The following is an 18,227-nucleotide window of genomic DNA, read 5'->3' as shown; positions in this document are numbered from 1 at the left end:
GTTCCAGCTGATATTCGGTACGTCCTCAAACACAACAATATTAACAAAAAGTGGCTATATAGCCTACATGCACATAATTCGAATGGACGATGATTTCTGCTAGTCATTTACTGAAAATCACGGCGCACATAGGCGTGCAAGCGAGCATGTCGCGTGGTATTTTTTTTTTGTAATTCGCGGACATCTGTAGTAAGCAGGAGAACGCTAACACCTAATAGATAGAAAGTTAGAAACATTCGAATAGGACGTTTTGAAAACAGATCTACAACTTTCTCATTGGAATTTTTTGCCCAGCTTCGTTGCTTCAAAAGTTAATTATATGAAGTGTAATTAAGCAATTAAGAAGAAAAAAAAAGGTGTGTGACTTACTGCCATGCAATATTCAGCGACATGCATTTGGCCGCGTCGGCATATTGTACAACGATACGAGAAACAGCGCGACACACGGGACAGTGAAAGAGACGGACCAAGCGCTGACTTACAACCAAGGTTTTATTCTGTACATGGGGGTATATATAGCACACGCAACATGAAAGGAAGGAGGCATATTGTAAAACTCTGGCTAGAGATAGCTGGGGCACCCGTACGTATATACACATGCGAAACTGCAAAAAATTGGGGCGGCTACGCATTAATGGTGCGAAGACTGAGGAAGCAGCGGGGCGCTGCCGTCCTCCTTTCCCTCCTTCTCACTTCCCTTTCCCACCCCTTGCTATACTATACTATGAATGGCGATGCTTGCTCTCGTTTTTTTCTGTGCCTTTCTGTGTTTGTTTCTTTCTCTCTCTGTCTCTTTTTTTCTCTATCTTTTTCTTCCCTTTCTTTCTCTCTATTTCCCTCTCTCTCTTTCTGTCTCTCTCTGTACTCGTTCTCTCGCCCACCAAAGTTATTGCATTCCACGCCGGACAAATCGGCGCTCGTATTCCAGGAGCGAAGCAGAAGATGAAGAAGAGGTCGAGGAGAGCGCGTGCCGGTTCATGATGATGATAGTTTCCAGGTCACGCCACGCGGCATAATGAAAAACTTAACAGCTCCGCTGAAAAACTTCGGAGGGGGGGGGGGAGGGAGGTGTAACCTTCCCACCTTCCCTGGCTACGCCAGTGACCCAGTGTGCCGAAAGTTGTGCAATACTCGGGAGGACAGCAGCCCGAACTCTCCAACTGGCAGGGGGAGGCAAACGAACCTTCGCGACGTAAACAGAAGTTCTTATAGCCCATTTTGTTTTTCAGTCAATTATACTTTGATCCTTTTTCAATCCAGGCTTAGTTCTTTCACGTAGTTTAACTTGATTTCATTTGTATACCATAAATGCCCAGAATCAGGCACTGCAAAGGGAGGGGGGATGACAACAGATAATTTGTTAAAACAACAATATTCTGAGGAGAATAATAACTATAAAAGCCATAAAAAAAGAACAATTATTTCACAATTGTATCTGGCAGTACCGTGAAGGAGTGAGGTCGACCTGCAGAAATTATTAGTGTAAATATTACAAATGCATGAAAGTTTTCAAACGTACAAGTAAAGAATGAATCAGACTCTTTCTTTTTTTTTGGTATGTTATTAAAAGAAAATATCGGCGCCGCTTTCATTCGCGCGAAGGGTGTGTATTGGTAATTGCGCCTGGGTTCAACCAATCAGGTGGCGGCAGCTTTCGACAGAAAGGATCAGGAGAGCAGGTCAGCGAACACACGGGGGCGGTCGTGCCACCGTTCCGCAGCCGCCTGTTGCGCCGGGTTTCTCTTGGCGATGATGGAGCAGGAGCCGTAGAAAATGGCACTTTTCTACCATATTCGTGTCGGCCATGACGTCCGGCCCTAAAAGCCACGCGCACATAGATACAAACATAGACGCCAGTATAAGGTCGAAGTGGGCCGCCGCGTAGGAGGGCAAAATAAGCTTTAGACAGGGAAGAAAAAAAGAGGAATTGCGAGGAGCTGGGTGTGCATCCGAGCGTAACCGGAAGGAGCGGCTCGCTTCCGAGTAAGATGGACGGAGCTCGGCTGCTGTCGCAAGCACCGGCGGCTACGGTCATTTCCACCCTCCCAACTCCGACGCGCTCGGTCGGTCGATCTTCTCTGAGGCAAGGGAGCTCGTTGCAGTTTGGGCAACGGTACAGTCGAACTCGTTGGATCCACCGGTGTGCGTCTCGGCCAATGGTGGCGAGTGCGTCCGCAATACTGCCCGCTGAAACAAAGTCACAAAGGCACACGGAGTCTTGTTGGAAACTCGAAAGAGTTGACGTTAAGACGGGGACAAAATGCTTATAACAACACGGGCACCCCTGATATTTTTTAAAATTGAAATATCTTGGAGACGTTGGCGCCTTTATGGAAACAAACATAAAATACAAGAAAAAGAGAAAAATGATACAAGGTGTATTATACAGAAGAACATCAGATGTGCAAATGCAGTAAAGTCGCACAACACACGAGTCACAAATATTCGAGCTCGAGTCGCAGTAAGTAACATGAGTTCACGTGTATACGTATAAAGTCTGATGTTGTGTTTTTGTTCTTGTCGCGAAGTGGTCACGATTTCCTACGCATTATGTGACCAACGAGCGCAATTCAAGTTATTGTTGGGCCACTCCTTTGTGCAGAATGATATGTTTGTCTCACATTTAACATCATTTACCGGATGTTTCAGCATTCACTGATGAAGTAAGCTTCTTCCGACTGGTGTCAACCATATCGCGCATGTGTTGACTCAGCCCGTACCAGAACTCAGCCCGTACCAGAAGCCTCGAAAATTAGGGGTAAATATGGTATAAGCACACACTTTTGCATGAATGAGTTTTCTCATATTTTGTTTTATCCAGCACATGTAAGTTGAAGGAATCATCCTTCCCATAAATAGAGGGCTCACTGCACTGCTCGCTGTTCGGCCCAGGTGCCGAGGAACGAGGCGGACTGCTGGCAAGCGGAAACAAAAAAAACTTTATTTCCTCTCCCCAACTCCCCTTATATACGCTCGGTGGACTGTAGCGCCTTCTTGTGGCCACACGCTTCAAGGCACTCTGGCAGCGACCTCCCTCCTTTTAAAATTTTATGGGGTAGGTCCTTACAAGTCCAAACGTCGGGGTGGCCTCACTATACAAGCACTGCGAGTCCGTGTCACAGTTTTCTGTGGCGTTACTTCCGGCTGCACGGGTTCGCGGCGCCGCAGGTTGCAAGTTCCCGGGAGGGGCCGGCGGAAATGCTGCTAGTTGAGCTGAACTCCTTTCTGTCGAATGAGACACCAGGTGTCGACGATTACGCTGCAGGACGCCTCTGGGTGTCTGAACAAGGTAGGATCGCGGACGCTGGGCCTGTGAGAGCACTTCACCACTGCAGCACGTGTCAGTGACCCATACACAGTCTCCAGGACTTATAAGGGTTGGCTGGCTTGAAGCCCGACGGCGATTGTAGTTCTTCGCTTGCTGTGCCCTGTAACCCATATCCTTTTCCCTGAAACTCGCATGGCATGGTAATGACGGCACCAATTGTTTCGGTAGTCACTGGAGACGTGTTTGCAATTTCCTTCCCGTAAGGGCTTGGGACGGAGAAATGCCGTTCGGACCGGGCGTATCACGGCATGACAGTAAAGCCAGGTAAAGATCAGGGCTTTTGGAGAGCAAGTCTTTCACCGTGCGCACCATGCGTTCCGCCTCCCTATCGCTCTGGGGGTACCTTGGGCTCTTGGTCTTGTTACGGAAGCCATATGATTGTGCAAACCCTGCAAACTCGTAAGACACAAACTGCGGTCTGTTGTCGGTTCGGACGACGTCCGGTACGCCAAAACGGGCGATGCAGCTCTTGATTGCCGCAATGATTGCTGGCGCCGTGGTGGACCCCACGGAGACTACTTCGGGGAACCTCGAATAACAGTCAACAATTAGGACGTAATCGCGCCCTTTAAGTTGAAACAGATCGATGCCAAGGTGCTGTCATGGCCTGTCAGGTGTAACCGTTGGAAACATAGGCTCGGACTGCTGAACTTGAGTCTCGGCGCATACTGCATGCGACGCCATATGCTCGACATGCATATTACAGTTAGGCCACCAAACAGACTCCCTTACCCGTTCTTGGCAGCGGCGCACTCCCTGATGCCCTTCGTGTAAGAGGGCGAGAATGTCCTGGCGCAAGGCTGAAGGAATGACAAGTTGTCGGTCCAGCAGAAGGATGCCGTCGTATATGCTCAACCTGTCCTTCTCTTAGCCGCCAGATGACTTGGGCACGACTACGAGTCCGAAGCAACACTCCGTTGGCGTCTCTACCTTGCTTATGACATCCTGCGACTCCAATTCATCCAGCTCTCTCTTGACAACGTCATCTTTAACAGAATTGGAATCCGCCTTGGGACACTCAAGGAAAATGGACGAGCGCCGGGTTTGAGGCGCATGCGGTATTTGGCTTGCCGAAATTTTCCCAGTCCTTGGAAAATTTTCGCTTTAAGGGAATGAACACACTCGGCAGAATCCACGAACTGAACGACCCCAAGGGCTTCAGTTGCAGGCAGCCAAGTAGGTGTGTACGTTGACGGTCAACCACATACAAGGTCTGCACTGTGGCCCTGTCACTCCACTGTAAAGTTGCTTTGAAGGTACCGAGAACGTGAAGACTCTTTTCGCCGGGGCCTAAGACCTCCCCTTCAACGGCATCCAGCACCCGCGGTCGGCTTGGGAAAGACGGTGAGACTAGAGATACTTCTGCGCCAGAGTCTATCTCAAGCTCGGCCGGGTGCCCGTTCACAAGTATTTCCGTGTACCTTGCCAGGCGTGAATCCACGTTGTGAAGTTCGATGGAACCGAGCAGGTCGTTTCTGTTCTTCTTCATACAAACTTCGGCAAAATACCCTAGCTTTCTGCAGTAGTGGCAGACCGATTTTCTGGCCGGACAGTCTTTTCGAGGGTGCCGCTGACGCCCGCAAAAGCCACAAAATAGCGCAGCCGGGTGTTCAGACTGATAGCGAGAACATGACGAAGGGATGGGCGTATCGTTTCGTCGAGCCGAATCGATGTTTAGCGTTTCGGCAAGGGCGTTGTCCACAGTCGATCTTTCGCGTGATAACCGCTCTTTCTCTGCGTCCTCGTGTATGCGGGCTTAGCACAGCGCTTCTTCGGCGGTAAGTTTTGTGCACCGGCACAATTGATCAGACAGATTCTCGTCACTTACGCCTACGACGAATCTGTCGCGAACAAGTCGGTCCTCGACAAGCGAGCTGTTGTGGCTGCAACGCTTTACAAGGTTGCGTAATGCCGTAAAAACGTCATCCACAGATTCGCCTGGCTGCTGAGTGCGGTGGTGAAAACGACGACTTTCGTATATCTCATTTATTGGATGCACGAAGTGCGAATCAAACTTTTCTTTGACAGACGTGAAAGGGAGCGCCTCCGGTGCCGAGACCCCCAAGGAATAAAGATAGGGTCTGGCTTGCGGTCCCATACAGTAAAGAAGCGTCCGTACCTGGGCCTCGTCGCTGGCATTGTGCAGGCTGGCCACGAAGGCATAGGAGTGCGCAGGGTTACCCTTCATGGGGGGGGGGGGGGGGGGGGGGGCGAAGGCGGGTGAAGGTTCATCTCTCTATTAAGTCAATCATGAGGCAGACTTTGCGCCCCCTCCCCCCCCCCTCTCTTAGGTCACTAGGGGGAGCGGCCGATGGATGGATGGATGCTATGAGCGTCTTCTTTATATCGGGGCGGTGACCTGTGCGCCACCAAGCTGCAACCCGTGAGCACCAATCCACGACGCCCCACTGGTAATATGGGGCTCGAGTTTTGGCGCTATGTTCAAAAATGAAACGTTTGCCTTCATTCCTTCTTTAATATCGAACCTATAACGCCGAAATAGACGGCAATATAGTTCTGAGAGAGAGAGAAAAAAACACTGACAGGGTCTGTTATGCATTCCCCTCAGACGACCTGAAGGCGAATAGAGTGATCATCATCATCAGAGCTTGAGAGGCAAGGGCGTAGCCAGAAATTTTTTTGGAGGTGGGTTGGGGTGTTCAAGCGTGTACTTGTATGTGTACGTGTAGATATACACATGCAAAATTAAAACCCTTTGGCGGGGGTGAGGAGGGTTGAACACCCTCCCCCTTGCCTACGCCGATGTTGAGATGTCATGTCTTAATAATTTATCAGTCCAAACTAATTTAGTGTTTCACTTTAGTGTCCCTTTAAACCCTTTGCGAACGCTTTAAGCTCCTGTAAAGCGTGCTCTGCCTCATGCAGACTACATGTGCGGAGAAGAAAACTCACTGAGCACAGAAGGGGTAAAAATTTTTTTTACACTTAAATATTAATGTCGGGCTAAATATTTAGGATTTCTCGTGAGTGACCTTCTACGCAAAAAAGGTCATGTCGAAAATTTTGTGCCAGTGGTTCCTTTAGTAAACATTTCTAGCATAAAATTTCAGTTAGCGCTTATGCACTTGCAATCACTGCTATTTTTTTGGCCTGCACGACGGCATACTCGATATAGGCTTATCTTAACGCCGACACTGAGTGCCTCGGGCTTTTTTTCCTGTCCAAGCGGAGGCTTTGCAAGCAGGCTGCGACGAGAACGGCGAGCTGCTGACCCTCGGTGGCAGAAAGGCGTGAAATCTGGCCCACGACGGGAAAATAAAAGCGCACTTTCTCGGCAGCGCGTCACAATTGAGCGCCCCCATTGGGAGACTGGGAACAAAGGCTTCCCGTCGAGACGAGCCGCCCTTTGTGCTCGTTTCCGGAGACTCGAATCAGGCCTTGCTCCGGTGAACCCTGGCCCGAAAGAGCAGCGGGATGTGATTCCGCCCAAGGTCGCTTACTCGTTGGCACTGCCATGGATTCAGGGCCTCGCTACTCTTTTGAAGGCAATTGCGTTAAAGAGCTCGTTTCTCAGAAATTCCCGTGTCGTTGGTTGTGAGCGAAAAATCAGCGTTGTCCGTGAGCGCAAAATCGAGATAGATGCAAATATATTGCCACATAGGTGTTTGTACCACAGTGGACTAGAGGACACTACTAACCGAAGACGAAGTTGAAGTGTCTCGGGCTAGATCGATGGTGTTGTACTTGTCATAATGCGTCAACGCTACACTTCTTACGTATTGTAAATATACTGTAAATACTGCAACTCTACGCGTAACATTTTGGTGGAGGTGCTGGGTAACAATATAAATAATAAAAAGTTTCGGCCCGAGCGAGAATTGAACCCAGGCCATCTGAGTGGCAAGCAGGTGGTTTACCACGGAGCCACGCCAGTGATTGAAGCTTCTTCGTAGAAAACACTATAAGAATGTCATGTATTGGGTGGAGTCTCCTTAACGTATGTAATATTGCATGGCAGAATCGCACCAGGCGTCAAAACAAGTGAACTGCGCAGCGAGTGGGCAGTTTAAAGCCGCCCACCTATTACAAAGTGTGCAGGCGCGCCAGGCACCTAAGGAACGAGTAGTGGGTGCTTCTCTAATCAGTAAAAGGAAGAATTATGGCGTAGTGGGCACATAACAACTGTACATACTGTAGATATTCCAGCACAGCCTGAAACGGTCAATGTTACGCGCACAAACGTTCCTTTCCTTGCGACATGCCCCCTGCAATGCGCACGGGGCCCGATTACGCTATCGCGTCCTACTCTTGAAGGCGAAGCTCAAGCGTCAATAATGTTTTTTTTTTCGCTTTTGGCGAGGCATCTAAGGCCGCCTCGTCAAAAGCGAAAATTCACCGCCAACACGAGTGATGCAAAGTCATCATCACGTGATCACGCCACATAACGTGATTGCGTCATCTCATGCCATCGGCGCGTGGTCAAAGGTGGCCCGATCACGTAGTAGAAAGAAAAGCCGAGCTACTTTTTATACGTTATCTTTTTGAAAATAAGCGTCAGTTGAAAGTCAGCTCCTGTATCTTCTCTATAGCCTGTATCGTCTCTCTTCGCGAAGACTGCCGAAAATTCTTAAACATGTGGTTTTCTAGGGAAAGAAAAAGCGAAAATTTTATCAAACGTAGACTGTCGGATGCGGCTAAAGGCACTAATTGTTGAAATAACGCTCCTTAATGGTTAATTGTCTGAAATTCACTAATTAGCTTTTAATCAATTACTTTGCGATACACATTGCAACTGACGAAACGTAGCCGGCCACTTTCGCAAGGCGTATCCGTCTTGAACAAGTTTTTGAGAGTGACATTGCAGTTTCAAGGCATTCTTTCTCATAAATGCGCTACGAACTACATGGACGTTCCGGTTGCGCTTCAAAGCGCTAGACCGCGCTTCGTTACTGGTGTAACTGAAAGAGCAGTGTATATTTACCGCTCTTGATGACGCATATTTTCATATGAGTGACCCCTTCAGATCTCATTCCAAGTAGATATGCACGACTTGCAAGGTAAATAAAATATATGCCGTAAAATAATTTAAAAATCTAATTAGTGAATTATTGTCAATAAACAGGAAATGTCGCTGGCGCTAACGTTTCGACAAGGGGACTTGTCCTCGTCAAGTGCCTGACGTCAAGGCCATTAGGAAGACGTCTCTCCTGCCAAAACGTTGTCTCCAGCGACCCTTTCTGTTCAACGTGCTTTCATCTCCTATCTTGGCCCCGCCACGGTGGTCTAGTGCTTATGGCACTCGACTGCTGACCCGAAGGTCGCGGGATCGAATCCCGGCCGCGGCGGCTGCATTTTCGATGGAGGCGAAAATGATTGAGGCCCGTGTACTTAGATTTAGGTGCACTTTAAAGAACCCCAGGTGGTCGAAATTTCCGGAGCCCTCCACTACGGCGTCTCTCATAATCATATGGTGGTTTTGGGACGTTAAACCCCAGATGTTATTATATATTATATTCATCTCCTATCTTGCAAGTAGGGAATTCGATATATATACAGTAAGATAGATCTAGTGCGGGGCATACAAATTCACAGCAACGGAATAAATACACTTTGAATTTCGTTGCTTTGCACTTCCTCCTCCCATATACACATCAGTGAGGGCGTGGTCATCGTTGAAATCAGCCGAATGCGTTAACATGACCTTGCATATGACTTCAAAGTAAAACGGCGCGAACGACGGGACGGGTGAAAGAACAAAGCGTCGTTAGCGCTCTTTCGCCATGATGTACACAGACCAATTAGACCTGTTAAGAACCCTCGTGGAACGTTGCTGTCATTGATAGGGGTCATGATTTCTGTAGTATTCACACGCTAGCTACATCAGTGTGCTGGGAAACGTACCCAAATGGTATCGCGACGAAGCGTTTTGTACAACGAGATGAAAGAGGGTAGCGGAAATAGTGTTATTCGTGATTAAATCTACGTGAACACTGAGCAGCGGTGACGATGATGATGCTGTTCCTTGGATAACTGGTACCTACCCAATCAGGGATCGGATCGGCCAAGAGTCGAGCGGATCATGTGGTCTTAAATTTTTCTGAAGTGCTACTAGAGGTTACGGCGTCAATTAGAAAGAACAGTTATTCTGAGTGAAGCCCGGCGATTTCATGCATGTGCTCTGTTTCTACGTATTTCTCTATTTCATTTTTATCTTTTTAGTACCGTTTACTCGCCACCACCACCGCTCTCGCATGCTGTGTAGCGAACTGGATATCGGTTCTGGCTAACCCCACTGCCTTTCCTTTCTTTCACCTCAAACTGTCTCTAATCGCACCCGCTGTTTAGGTCTGTTATAATCTGCAACATATATGGCAGACTGATTCATTTAAGCAGCACACAAACGTATTCATTTCGCCGTGCTCCTACACTCGATTGTTGATCGCCTGGACTTTTGACACCTGCAAACACGCGGTAGCTTCTTTTTCAGGGCCTGACAGTCCAGCGAAAGTACGTTTGCAGGAGGTGAGTGACGCTAATGTTGTGTGGGCGTGGTGAAGTGAGCGTATGCTCTTGTCTTTGTTTGCATGTGTGCGCAGTGCCGCAGTTGAACACAAAAGTTTCCTACAAAGATTATCATGCGAACCTCTGGCACTGGTGGCCCCAGCTTCTATTATATACAACGTCTACGAGAGCCGGAAATGAAGCGGTTCAGCCGGCCAGCATGAAAATTACGGGTAGAAGTAGTGCTACAAGAATTTGAACAACCGTCGTCCTTCTTGCTTCGGAAAACCGGAAGTAAGACCGGGAGTGCTTGGAAGAAAAACAAGAGTGTCACTCGGTGCTCGTGCTACAAAAATCGCCACAGAGATTTCCTTGGCTCTCGAACCGCCAACCTACGAAGGGTGTCTTACCACTGAGAACCCTCGCTCGCAGAATGTCAATACATGAAGGCGATGTGTAGAACGAGAATGAAGGCTGTGTATTTTGTGACGGTTAAATTAAAGCTCTTTCTAGGATTACAAGTAAAGCCAGCATGAAGCATCCAGAAACATTCCCACTTTGCGAAAATTTAGTGCCAAACACGCGTCTCGGTGGTCGCGGGATGCGCCTTTCCGGACCCACACGCTGACGAACTCTAGAAATAAGTTAAAATATGTCGTGCCAATGCCTCCTGACATCAACGTTCCAGGGAAGGCCGCAACCATGGAGTTACTTGCAATCAAACTGTGCTTACGCATCACCTAGAGAACACTTAAAGGTGATTCTGCGCGGAATTTTTTTTCCGTCAAGGTCAAATCGCAGAGATGCCCTTTCATGAACTTCGGAAAAACAGCGTTAAGGCGGGACAGAGAAAGAAGCGACAAGGCCACGCGCTTGGTCTTGTCGCTTCTTTCTCTGTCCCGCCTTAACGCTGCTTTTCCGAAGCTCAGTGTGCACCAACAAGCCAGCAATAACACTCTATATCAGTTCATGCCTTTCATTTGCGTTATATTACTATGGCTCGAAGCTGTCGCATAAGACGTCAGCGTATAAATAATAATTGTCGGGGTTTTAGGTCCCAAAACCACGATACGATTATGAGAGACGCCGTAGTGGAGGGCTTCGGAAATTTCGACCACCTGTGGTTCCTTAACGTGCACGTAAATGTAAGCACACGGGCCTCTACCATTTTGCCTCCATCGAAGTGCGGCGGCCACGGACGAGATTCAATCCCGCAACCTTTGGGTCAGCAGTCGAGCACTACAACCGCTAGACCACAGTGGCGGCTGTCAACGTATAAGCTGTCTTCAATGTTGGCCATAGTGGGAACACAGCCGTGTTAGCTGAACGATCGCAGCGCCAGAGTTTTCTCTAGTGAGCTTTGTAGAAAACGTATTAGGGGTGCGCAGCGCCTCCCAGTAACTTGTTCTAGATGGCTTCGGCTTGTGACGCCGCTTGTTGTGTGTTTGTGGTGAGTGTTTGTGTTGCGGTTGAGTGTTTTTGGTGGTGTCGCAGCATGGCTACCCGTCTCGGCGTCGTTCGCTGCTCGATGATGCCAAGTTCGAGACGCAAAAACGCCGAGAGGCCCAGAAGTTGCGATCACAGGACGAAGATGCCCTGCTGGAGGACGTGAGTACACCGTGCGAGGATCATTTGCACTGGATCATCGGTAACGTGGCCATAGGTGTGCGCAGGGTTCTCGATTTGAGGGAGCCAAGCTTTATCGCAGCGCTCGTTCGCCGAGTCCGAAAGGAAAGAAGCTTCGCAGTGGATGCAGAAATGAAAATAAAGCTGTGCATTTTCCAGGGGTAAAGGTTATCGGCTACATAATCGCCAGAAACGCCCTGCGCATTAAACAATGACGAGATATGTTTAATGAGCTGTTCGTAATTCACATTGTTGCTTCTCTTCATCATATTGTGTTGTTAGCGAACATATGTCATAGTCATATGTCATAATCATCATCATCAGCCTGACTACGCCCACTGCAGGGCAAAGGCCTCTCCGATCAACCCGGTCCTGTGCTTTCTGCTGCCGCGTCATACCTGCAAACTTCTTAATCTCATCTGCCCACCTAACTTTCTGTCTCCCCTTCGCTCGTTTACCCTCTCTTGGAATCCAGTCTGTTACTCTTATTGACCAGCGGTTATCTTGCCTACGCGCTACGTGCCCTCCCTGCCCATGTCCATTTCTTCTTGATTTCGACTAGATGTCCTTAACACCCGCTTGCTCCCTGACTAAATTTGCTCTCTTCTTGTCCCTTAAGGTTGCACCTATCATTTTCCTTTCCACTGCTCGCTGTGTCGTCCTCAATTTATGTGTAAGTGCATGTTATATGTAATATGTTATATGTGAATGTTATATGTAAGTGCATGCAAAAATGACTGTACGAACTCTACCCGCGGTAACTTGTGTGATCATCCTGTGTGTACAGGACCCTGCCCTTAGAGGTGTATTCTTTATACGAACAGAGATGTACGTACATAGTAATTCTCATTACATTTTTTCATTATCTTACTCTTTTATTCTTTCGTTTCTTTCTTGCTTTTGTGTGTTTTTACAATAATTATACCATGATGATGAAATAGACGGCTCTAACGTAACCTACCTTCCCATGTTTTGCATATATAAATATTTAAAAAAATGTCCGATCGAGTAAAAGAATGCCAGCAGTACTATCCGCATGGCGTAGGTATTAAATAAACGGACACGCGGCCATCGCAGTCCTTTCCTTCGACATGCGACGCCTATCTCTGAAGCATGCAGAAAGTGCGGTGTTTGTGAAACTAATTTCTCTCGAGGTTTCGACCCTTTCATGCAAGTGTCGCAGCTTGAAGTACACCACGATATGCGCCACTGTGGCTCACGGGAGCCGTCCTCCATACTGGGCGGAGTGGGCGCAGATCCTGTCTTCGGGTGGCGTGGCGGAGGATATGACCATAAGCGTGGTGTTCGGACTCAAGAAGGGCGTCCAGGATCTGGCAACCATCCTGAAAGAGGTCGAGGTACGTCACTGCGCATTCATTTGCTGCGAAAACGTAGTACTTCTATTCACTGCTATACAGCGTGTAATTTTTGTCCTATTACCATAGCTCTGTCGTACCCTTTTACTAAGTGTCATCCTACTATATTGGACTCTGTTGCCCGGCAAAGAAACTAAATATGAATTGCAGATGGGCAAAATGGTAGATTGCAAAGGTGTAGCAAACGCTGATTAGCTTAAAGGGCCCCAAACCACCTCTGACAATGCAAATAACGAGCGCGGTATTCTCTCTTGGCGTTTGTCCTCTTTCCGGCAAAATTCATGACGCGAACAGACGTGACGTCATGAGGAAATAAGCTCTCGGTTGTTTCATATACGAAGAATATCATAGTTATTCCAAAACAGCGCACAAACGGGGCATGAAAGAACCACACTACACAGGCGCTGACTTCCAACAAAGGTTTATTGCGTGAACGCGAAATATAAAGGCAGAAAAATACAGAAAAGGCACGTGATAAACATGATAAAATGATGACTAGGGGTTACAGGATTTTGAAGGTGTTAATCTTGCGTCCGTTTGCGCGCTGTTTTGGAATAACTATGTGTACGTACCGACTAACCCGCTTAGCCACCGTATTGGAGGAATGAATATCAGTTGTGAATTGTCTCTTACCCTGCTTTGCCACTCAGTCACACGCCCGTTCTGCCTTGTATCGCATGACTATCGTGCGCGATCAACTGATTTAATTTCATTTTGTGAGTTTTCGACTGCGCAGGCGGACATAACAGCGTTAAGCCGAAAAGTGCGAAATCCTGATAAGCTCGACGCTTAGTGCTGTCGTTGTCCACGTGTTTTATGAAGAAATAAGTGGCGAGGATGAGATTGTGCCTGTAGGAATGGCAGTGAAGGCAAGAAAGGAACCACTCTCTCGTCTTTGAACTCGGAGCGATTTAGGGGCCCTTTGAGTTATCTTGGTGAGTGTGCGCAGCCCCGTTTAAAAGAGGATGTCGACAGAAATCGCGATCGCATAGCTATCGCGCACTGATATGCCTGCGGTGCTAGTTTAGCCATGGTCGTATCGTTGACACGGGGCCCCTGCAGGCCTGCGGTGGACGCGTGTCTCACCTGGAGACCCGCACGGGCCGGACGGCCGCGGCCCCGCTCGAGGCGTTCGCGTCTCTGCGTGGCATGGTGCGGGACGGCCTGCTGCGACTCGGCAAGACCCTGGCACTCAATGGCCTCGGAGACATGCGCGTCGTCAAGGACGTCGGTTCCGCACTCGCTGGAGGTAGTGCACACAACAACACACTCTTTACATCGTAGTCCGGTCTCTTAAAATTTTCAGGCCTTTAGTTGGACTGACATCATAACAGTGCGAAACAAGAAAGACACGTCTTCCCGTCAATAAAAATACCAACTAGGCCAAGAAAAGTTATCTTGTTCTCCAGCCATTTCATCCACTTACTCGCCCGCGCACGGCTCATTCGCTATAGTTCATTCATGCAATTAGCCAACTATGTGTGGCTAACAGTTATTCGGCGTGTGACGCAGACATCTGGTTCCCGCTGCACATCACCGACCTGGACTTCTGCACGCATGTGCTGACCAAGTTTGAGCCGGACCTAGACAGCGATCACCCGGTGAGGGTAGTTCGTTGCTTACTAACAATGCTAGAGCAAAGAAACATTTCTCTGTGGAATTACGTGTCTGTTTGAGGCTAATTGGCCTAGGCACAGTGAAAACTGAAACCTACGCTTAAATTCCTTAACCGAGTAGGATTGCTACCTTTTGCAACAAAATATGCCCAGTGCAGTTAACAAATAAACAAAAAATAGAAGGCACCAATTTTGAGTGTTGTGGCGCATTTGTACTTATGTCGGTAGTTAGCGCCTGTTTTGTGCGCCTTTTTGTTGTGTCCTTGTTCAAACAGCGCTATTTTCTTTGAAGATAATGTGCCAACAAGCGATAATTTCAACCGTACAGGTATGAAGTGTTAGCGCTGTTACTATTACAGCTGTTCCAAGCTGAATACCTTGACAGCTGACGTTCTTGTAGCGCGTATAGTGGCGCGTATATATATCATCCGACTTTTTTAGTGCACAGAGCAGAACTACAGAAATGCGGACAATGAACTGCTATTCGCTCGGACGCGCAAAAACGGCGAAGAGCTTCAGGTTGTATCAGAAGTAAAAGTGGGAGCCAATGGACGGAAACGCAACACGCTATAAAGAGAAATATGGGCCTCAGACAGGCTGGCCAACGTCTCGATAGGTGGATCTCTCTTTGTCAAAGGCGCCTTGTCATCCTCGGCGTGTTAGCTTTAAGGGGGTCAAGGATTACAGGATGCCTTTGACAAAGATAGGTCCACCTATCGCAACGTCGGCCAGCCTGTCCGAGGCCCTTGTCCCTGTTCATACAACATCTATGGCGCAGCATCTATCAGAGTTAGGATGAATAAGAACACGTACTTTCAACAAGAAAGCAGGCCCAAAAAACGAAAAAAGGGTGGCAGCAGGACCGAACCCTCTGTCCTGTCTTCTTCTCTCCATCCTTGCAAGTTGCACGCAAAATAAGATTGTTTTTTTTTCTCGATGAAATAATAAAGCCGTATGAAGAACTACAACGTGCTGCTGGTACATCAGTACAGTCCCCAAATATACATCTCAGCGCTTTCTGCTCTTCGCTAGCACGCGCAAAATTTACGCGTTGTACGGCTCGCATTTTAATCGCAGGGAACACTGCAGCAGCGTGTACACCTAATGACACATAGGTCACGAGGGACCAAGTTCCCGCAACCTAGGGACGAAGTTCATACGGGGGACGAAGTTCACCTTCCTGCTTATGTGAACATAGGATGTGTGCGAAACTAAGCACATCATAGCTTTTCTCTGCGCACTCAGTGCGTGTTATGACAGATTCTTGTTACAACGGGTAAACTCAACAATTTGTGAAATTATGTTGGTAAGCAGTCAACGCGGCGCTAGCCGTCGGCTGTGCGGTGTCCTCTGAAACAAAAGAGCTCTCCGTTGACGTAACTTGTCTCAATTCCGGAAGTGGCTGAATATGGTGCGCTCTGTCACAGGGCTTCTCGGACCCGGCGTACCGGCAGCGCCGCAAGGAGATCGCCCAGATTGCCTTCGACTACAAGCAGTAAGCACTGCCCACTATTGCAATGCACATCGTCACATCTTAAGGCTGACAGAAGAAATGCACTGTGAAGAAATATTCAACTTGGAATATATATATCAGAAAATGAAGATACACGTCTAAAAAACAAAACAATTAATTTACTAACGCTGCGGCCGGTTCACTGGCCTTCATCAAAATCTCTGACGAGCGCTGATACTTATGCTATTACGCAACAAGGCGGCATGACTTAGTGGTATTGTGGTGACGTGTTGATGCTCGTGACAGTACCACATCATTGGCGTAGCCAAAATGGTTGGTATTGGGATGTACAACGCTCCCCCCTCTCTCACCTGAAATATTTACAATTTGTATGAATTTACACGCACACAAACAAACAAGCACACTAACATACACGAAGGAGGAGTCTGATGCCGTGTGCTCTGCAGGGGACAGCCCATACCGAGGATCGAATACACGCCGGAAGAAGTGCGCACCTGGTAAGTGGACGAGCATGAATCAACGAACAGACCGACGCATTGCCTCATCATTGCGACGTATCGTGGCCCTATACGCGTCGCAGGTCAGCAAAACGACGCGGGCACTGATACAGTTTTAAAAATCGACCGGGTTTAGCGATCGCTTATAGGCGTGTAATGGACAGGCGCAGGCCCGTAACTAGGGGGGGGTTGAGGGGGTTCTGACCCCCCCCCGAAATTTTTTTGATGCTTTAACTTTTCGGGTGATACTAAAATATTTACACGCCTTCACAGCGACCACCAGCTGCCAAAGTTACACTGCAACTTTCCTGGCATTGCTTCCCTCTTCTTCCTTTCTTCAAACCTACCCTTTTACCAGAACACCTCAGCGCTCCCTCCCCCGCACGCGCACCTGCCCTATTTGTACAGCTTTGCACTTTGCCCTCGCGTTCCTTCGAGTCTTTTTTTTTTTTTTTGTTTCGTCTTTCACCCCGTAGCAGCTCCTTTATCGATTCCAGATGCTTTCCTTGTCCATTGCCGCTGGAGAAGTTATCCATCTGTGCGGACCGCACGTGTCGGCTTTGGGTTCCTACGAAAAGCGCATCTCCTTCTGTGAAGGTAAACAGTTCGACAGCAACGGCAACACCAACACGACGTGCGCAAATTTGCCAGGGAACGAAACCCCTAAGCGGAAAAACTCAGCGGCGCATTCCGAGGACGCAGGCTGCAGGGTAAACTTTTCTCAAACTGTAGTCCTCGCCACCGAAACGAATCATCGAAGATGACATCTACTGAAAGACTGGCATATCCGAGCAACTTCGAACAACCTTAACCACACGCAAGGAAATCTACCTCTTCTGTACACAGAAGGTATATGCACCTCCCTACAAAGCGCACAAAGCGAGGATACAGCCGGCACACAATCCGGCACCAGCGGTCAACTTTCACAGGAGAGAAAAAACGCCGCCAAGCTGGGCTGTGCGCGGGAGTACAGAGGCTGACGTCACAGCCTACAAAGTGCATTTTTGGGGGGTCACGGCTATTTAATTAGCGCAGCCCAGAGAGAATTATGCAGGCACCCAGGGAGCCGTCTGTGAAAAGGTGACTTTTTCACAGGAATGGAGCAACACCTCCTTTCTGGACTGTACCACGGGAGTGCAAATGTCTCGGCAGTGCATTCTTGGGGGTTCACGTATATTAAGGGGAGTATGCAGTGCCCATGGAGTCTTCTGTGAAAAGGTCTTTAAGTAGCGTTAATCCAGTTTGCTGCAGCTGGAGTACAATAATGGGCCTGCATGCACACCAGCTGTAGCGGCGTTCAGAAAACACATGCGCCACGCGGGAGCCGGCGCGTTCATCACACTTCTACATTCTAGCCACTGTAAAGTGGATAAGAGAGGAAGAAAACATCGCCCGCCGTTCACGCCAGGCAGTCGAAGCAGTCGCAAACGTCTTTTTGGAGCCACTGGCCACTTCTGTGTGCGTGCACAGGATTGCGGCAGCAAAATGAAAAGACACTCTGCAACAACGAAGCAAAGGAGTCTTGCGTCTTACTTCAAGAAAGTTCGAACCGATGAAGCGGACGGAGAAGAACCGCCTCCTTCGAAGGATAAAACTTCGCCCTCCTCAGCACTGGTGGAAAGCCAAGCGCGTCCGAACTTCTGTAGCGACTCAGGAGAATGCACCGGTTTATATGAATCACCTGAGAACGAACACAAGCAGGACACCCATGCGCCGCCGGGAAATGATGGTGGCCGCAGTGCAACTCCAAGTGACCTTTGTTCTACAGTCAACGCTGGGCAAAGTGACGCCTTTACCACTGGGCAATGCCCAAGGAAGGTGAGTGGCATGGCACCTACACATTCTGGT

General features: G+C 48.5%; 1 protein-coding gene across 1 annotated transcript in view; it reads left to right on the top strand.

Annotated features, from left to right (window-relative positions):
* Positions 1–18,227, top strand: part of LOC119401301 (tyrosine 3-monooxygenase) — a 44,920-nt gene that overhangs the window by 2,823 nt on the left and 23,870 nt on the right. The window contains 8 exon segments of the mRNA XM_037667996.2: positions 11,285–11,409; positions 11,576–11,583; positions 11,636–11,655; positions 12,673–12,774; positions 13,855–14,041; positions 14,305–14,393; positions 15,836–15,903; positions 16,329–16,379. Of these exon segments, the coding sequence (XP_037523924.2) occupies positions 11,285–11,409; positions 11,576–11,583; positions 11,636–11,655; positions 12,673–12,774; positions 13,855–14,041; positions 14,305–14,393; positions 15,836–15,903; positions 16,329–16,379 (650 nt within the window).

Source organism: Rhipicephalus sanguineus, chromosome 8 (assembly GCF_013339695.2).
Source record: "Rhipicephalus sanguineus isolate Rsan-2018 chromosome 8, BIME_Rsan_1.4, whole genome shotgun sequence".
NCBI lineage: Eukaryota > Metazoa > Arthropoda > Arachnida > Ixodida > Ixodidae > Rhipicephalus > Rhipicephalus sanguineus.
This window is presented reverse-complemented; position numbering and strand designations above follow the sequence as displayed.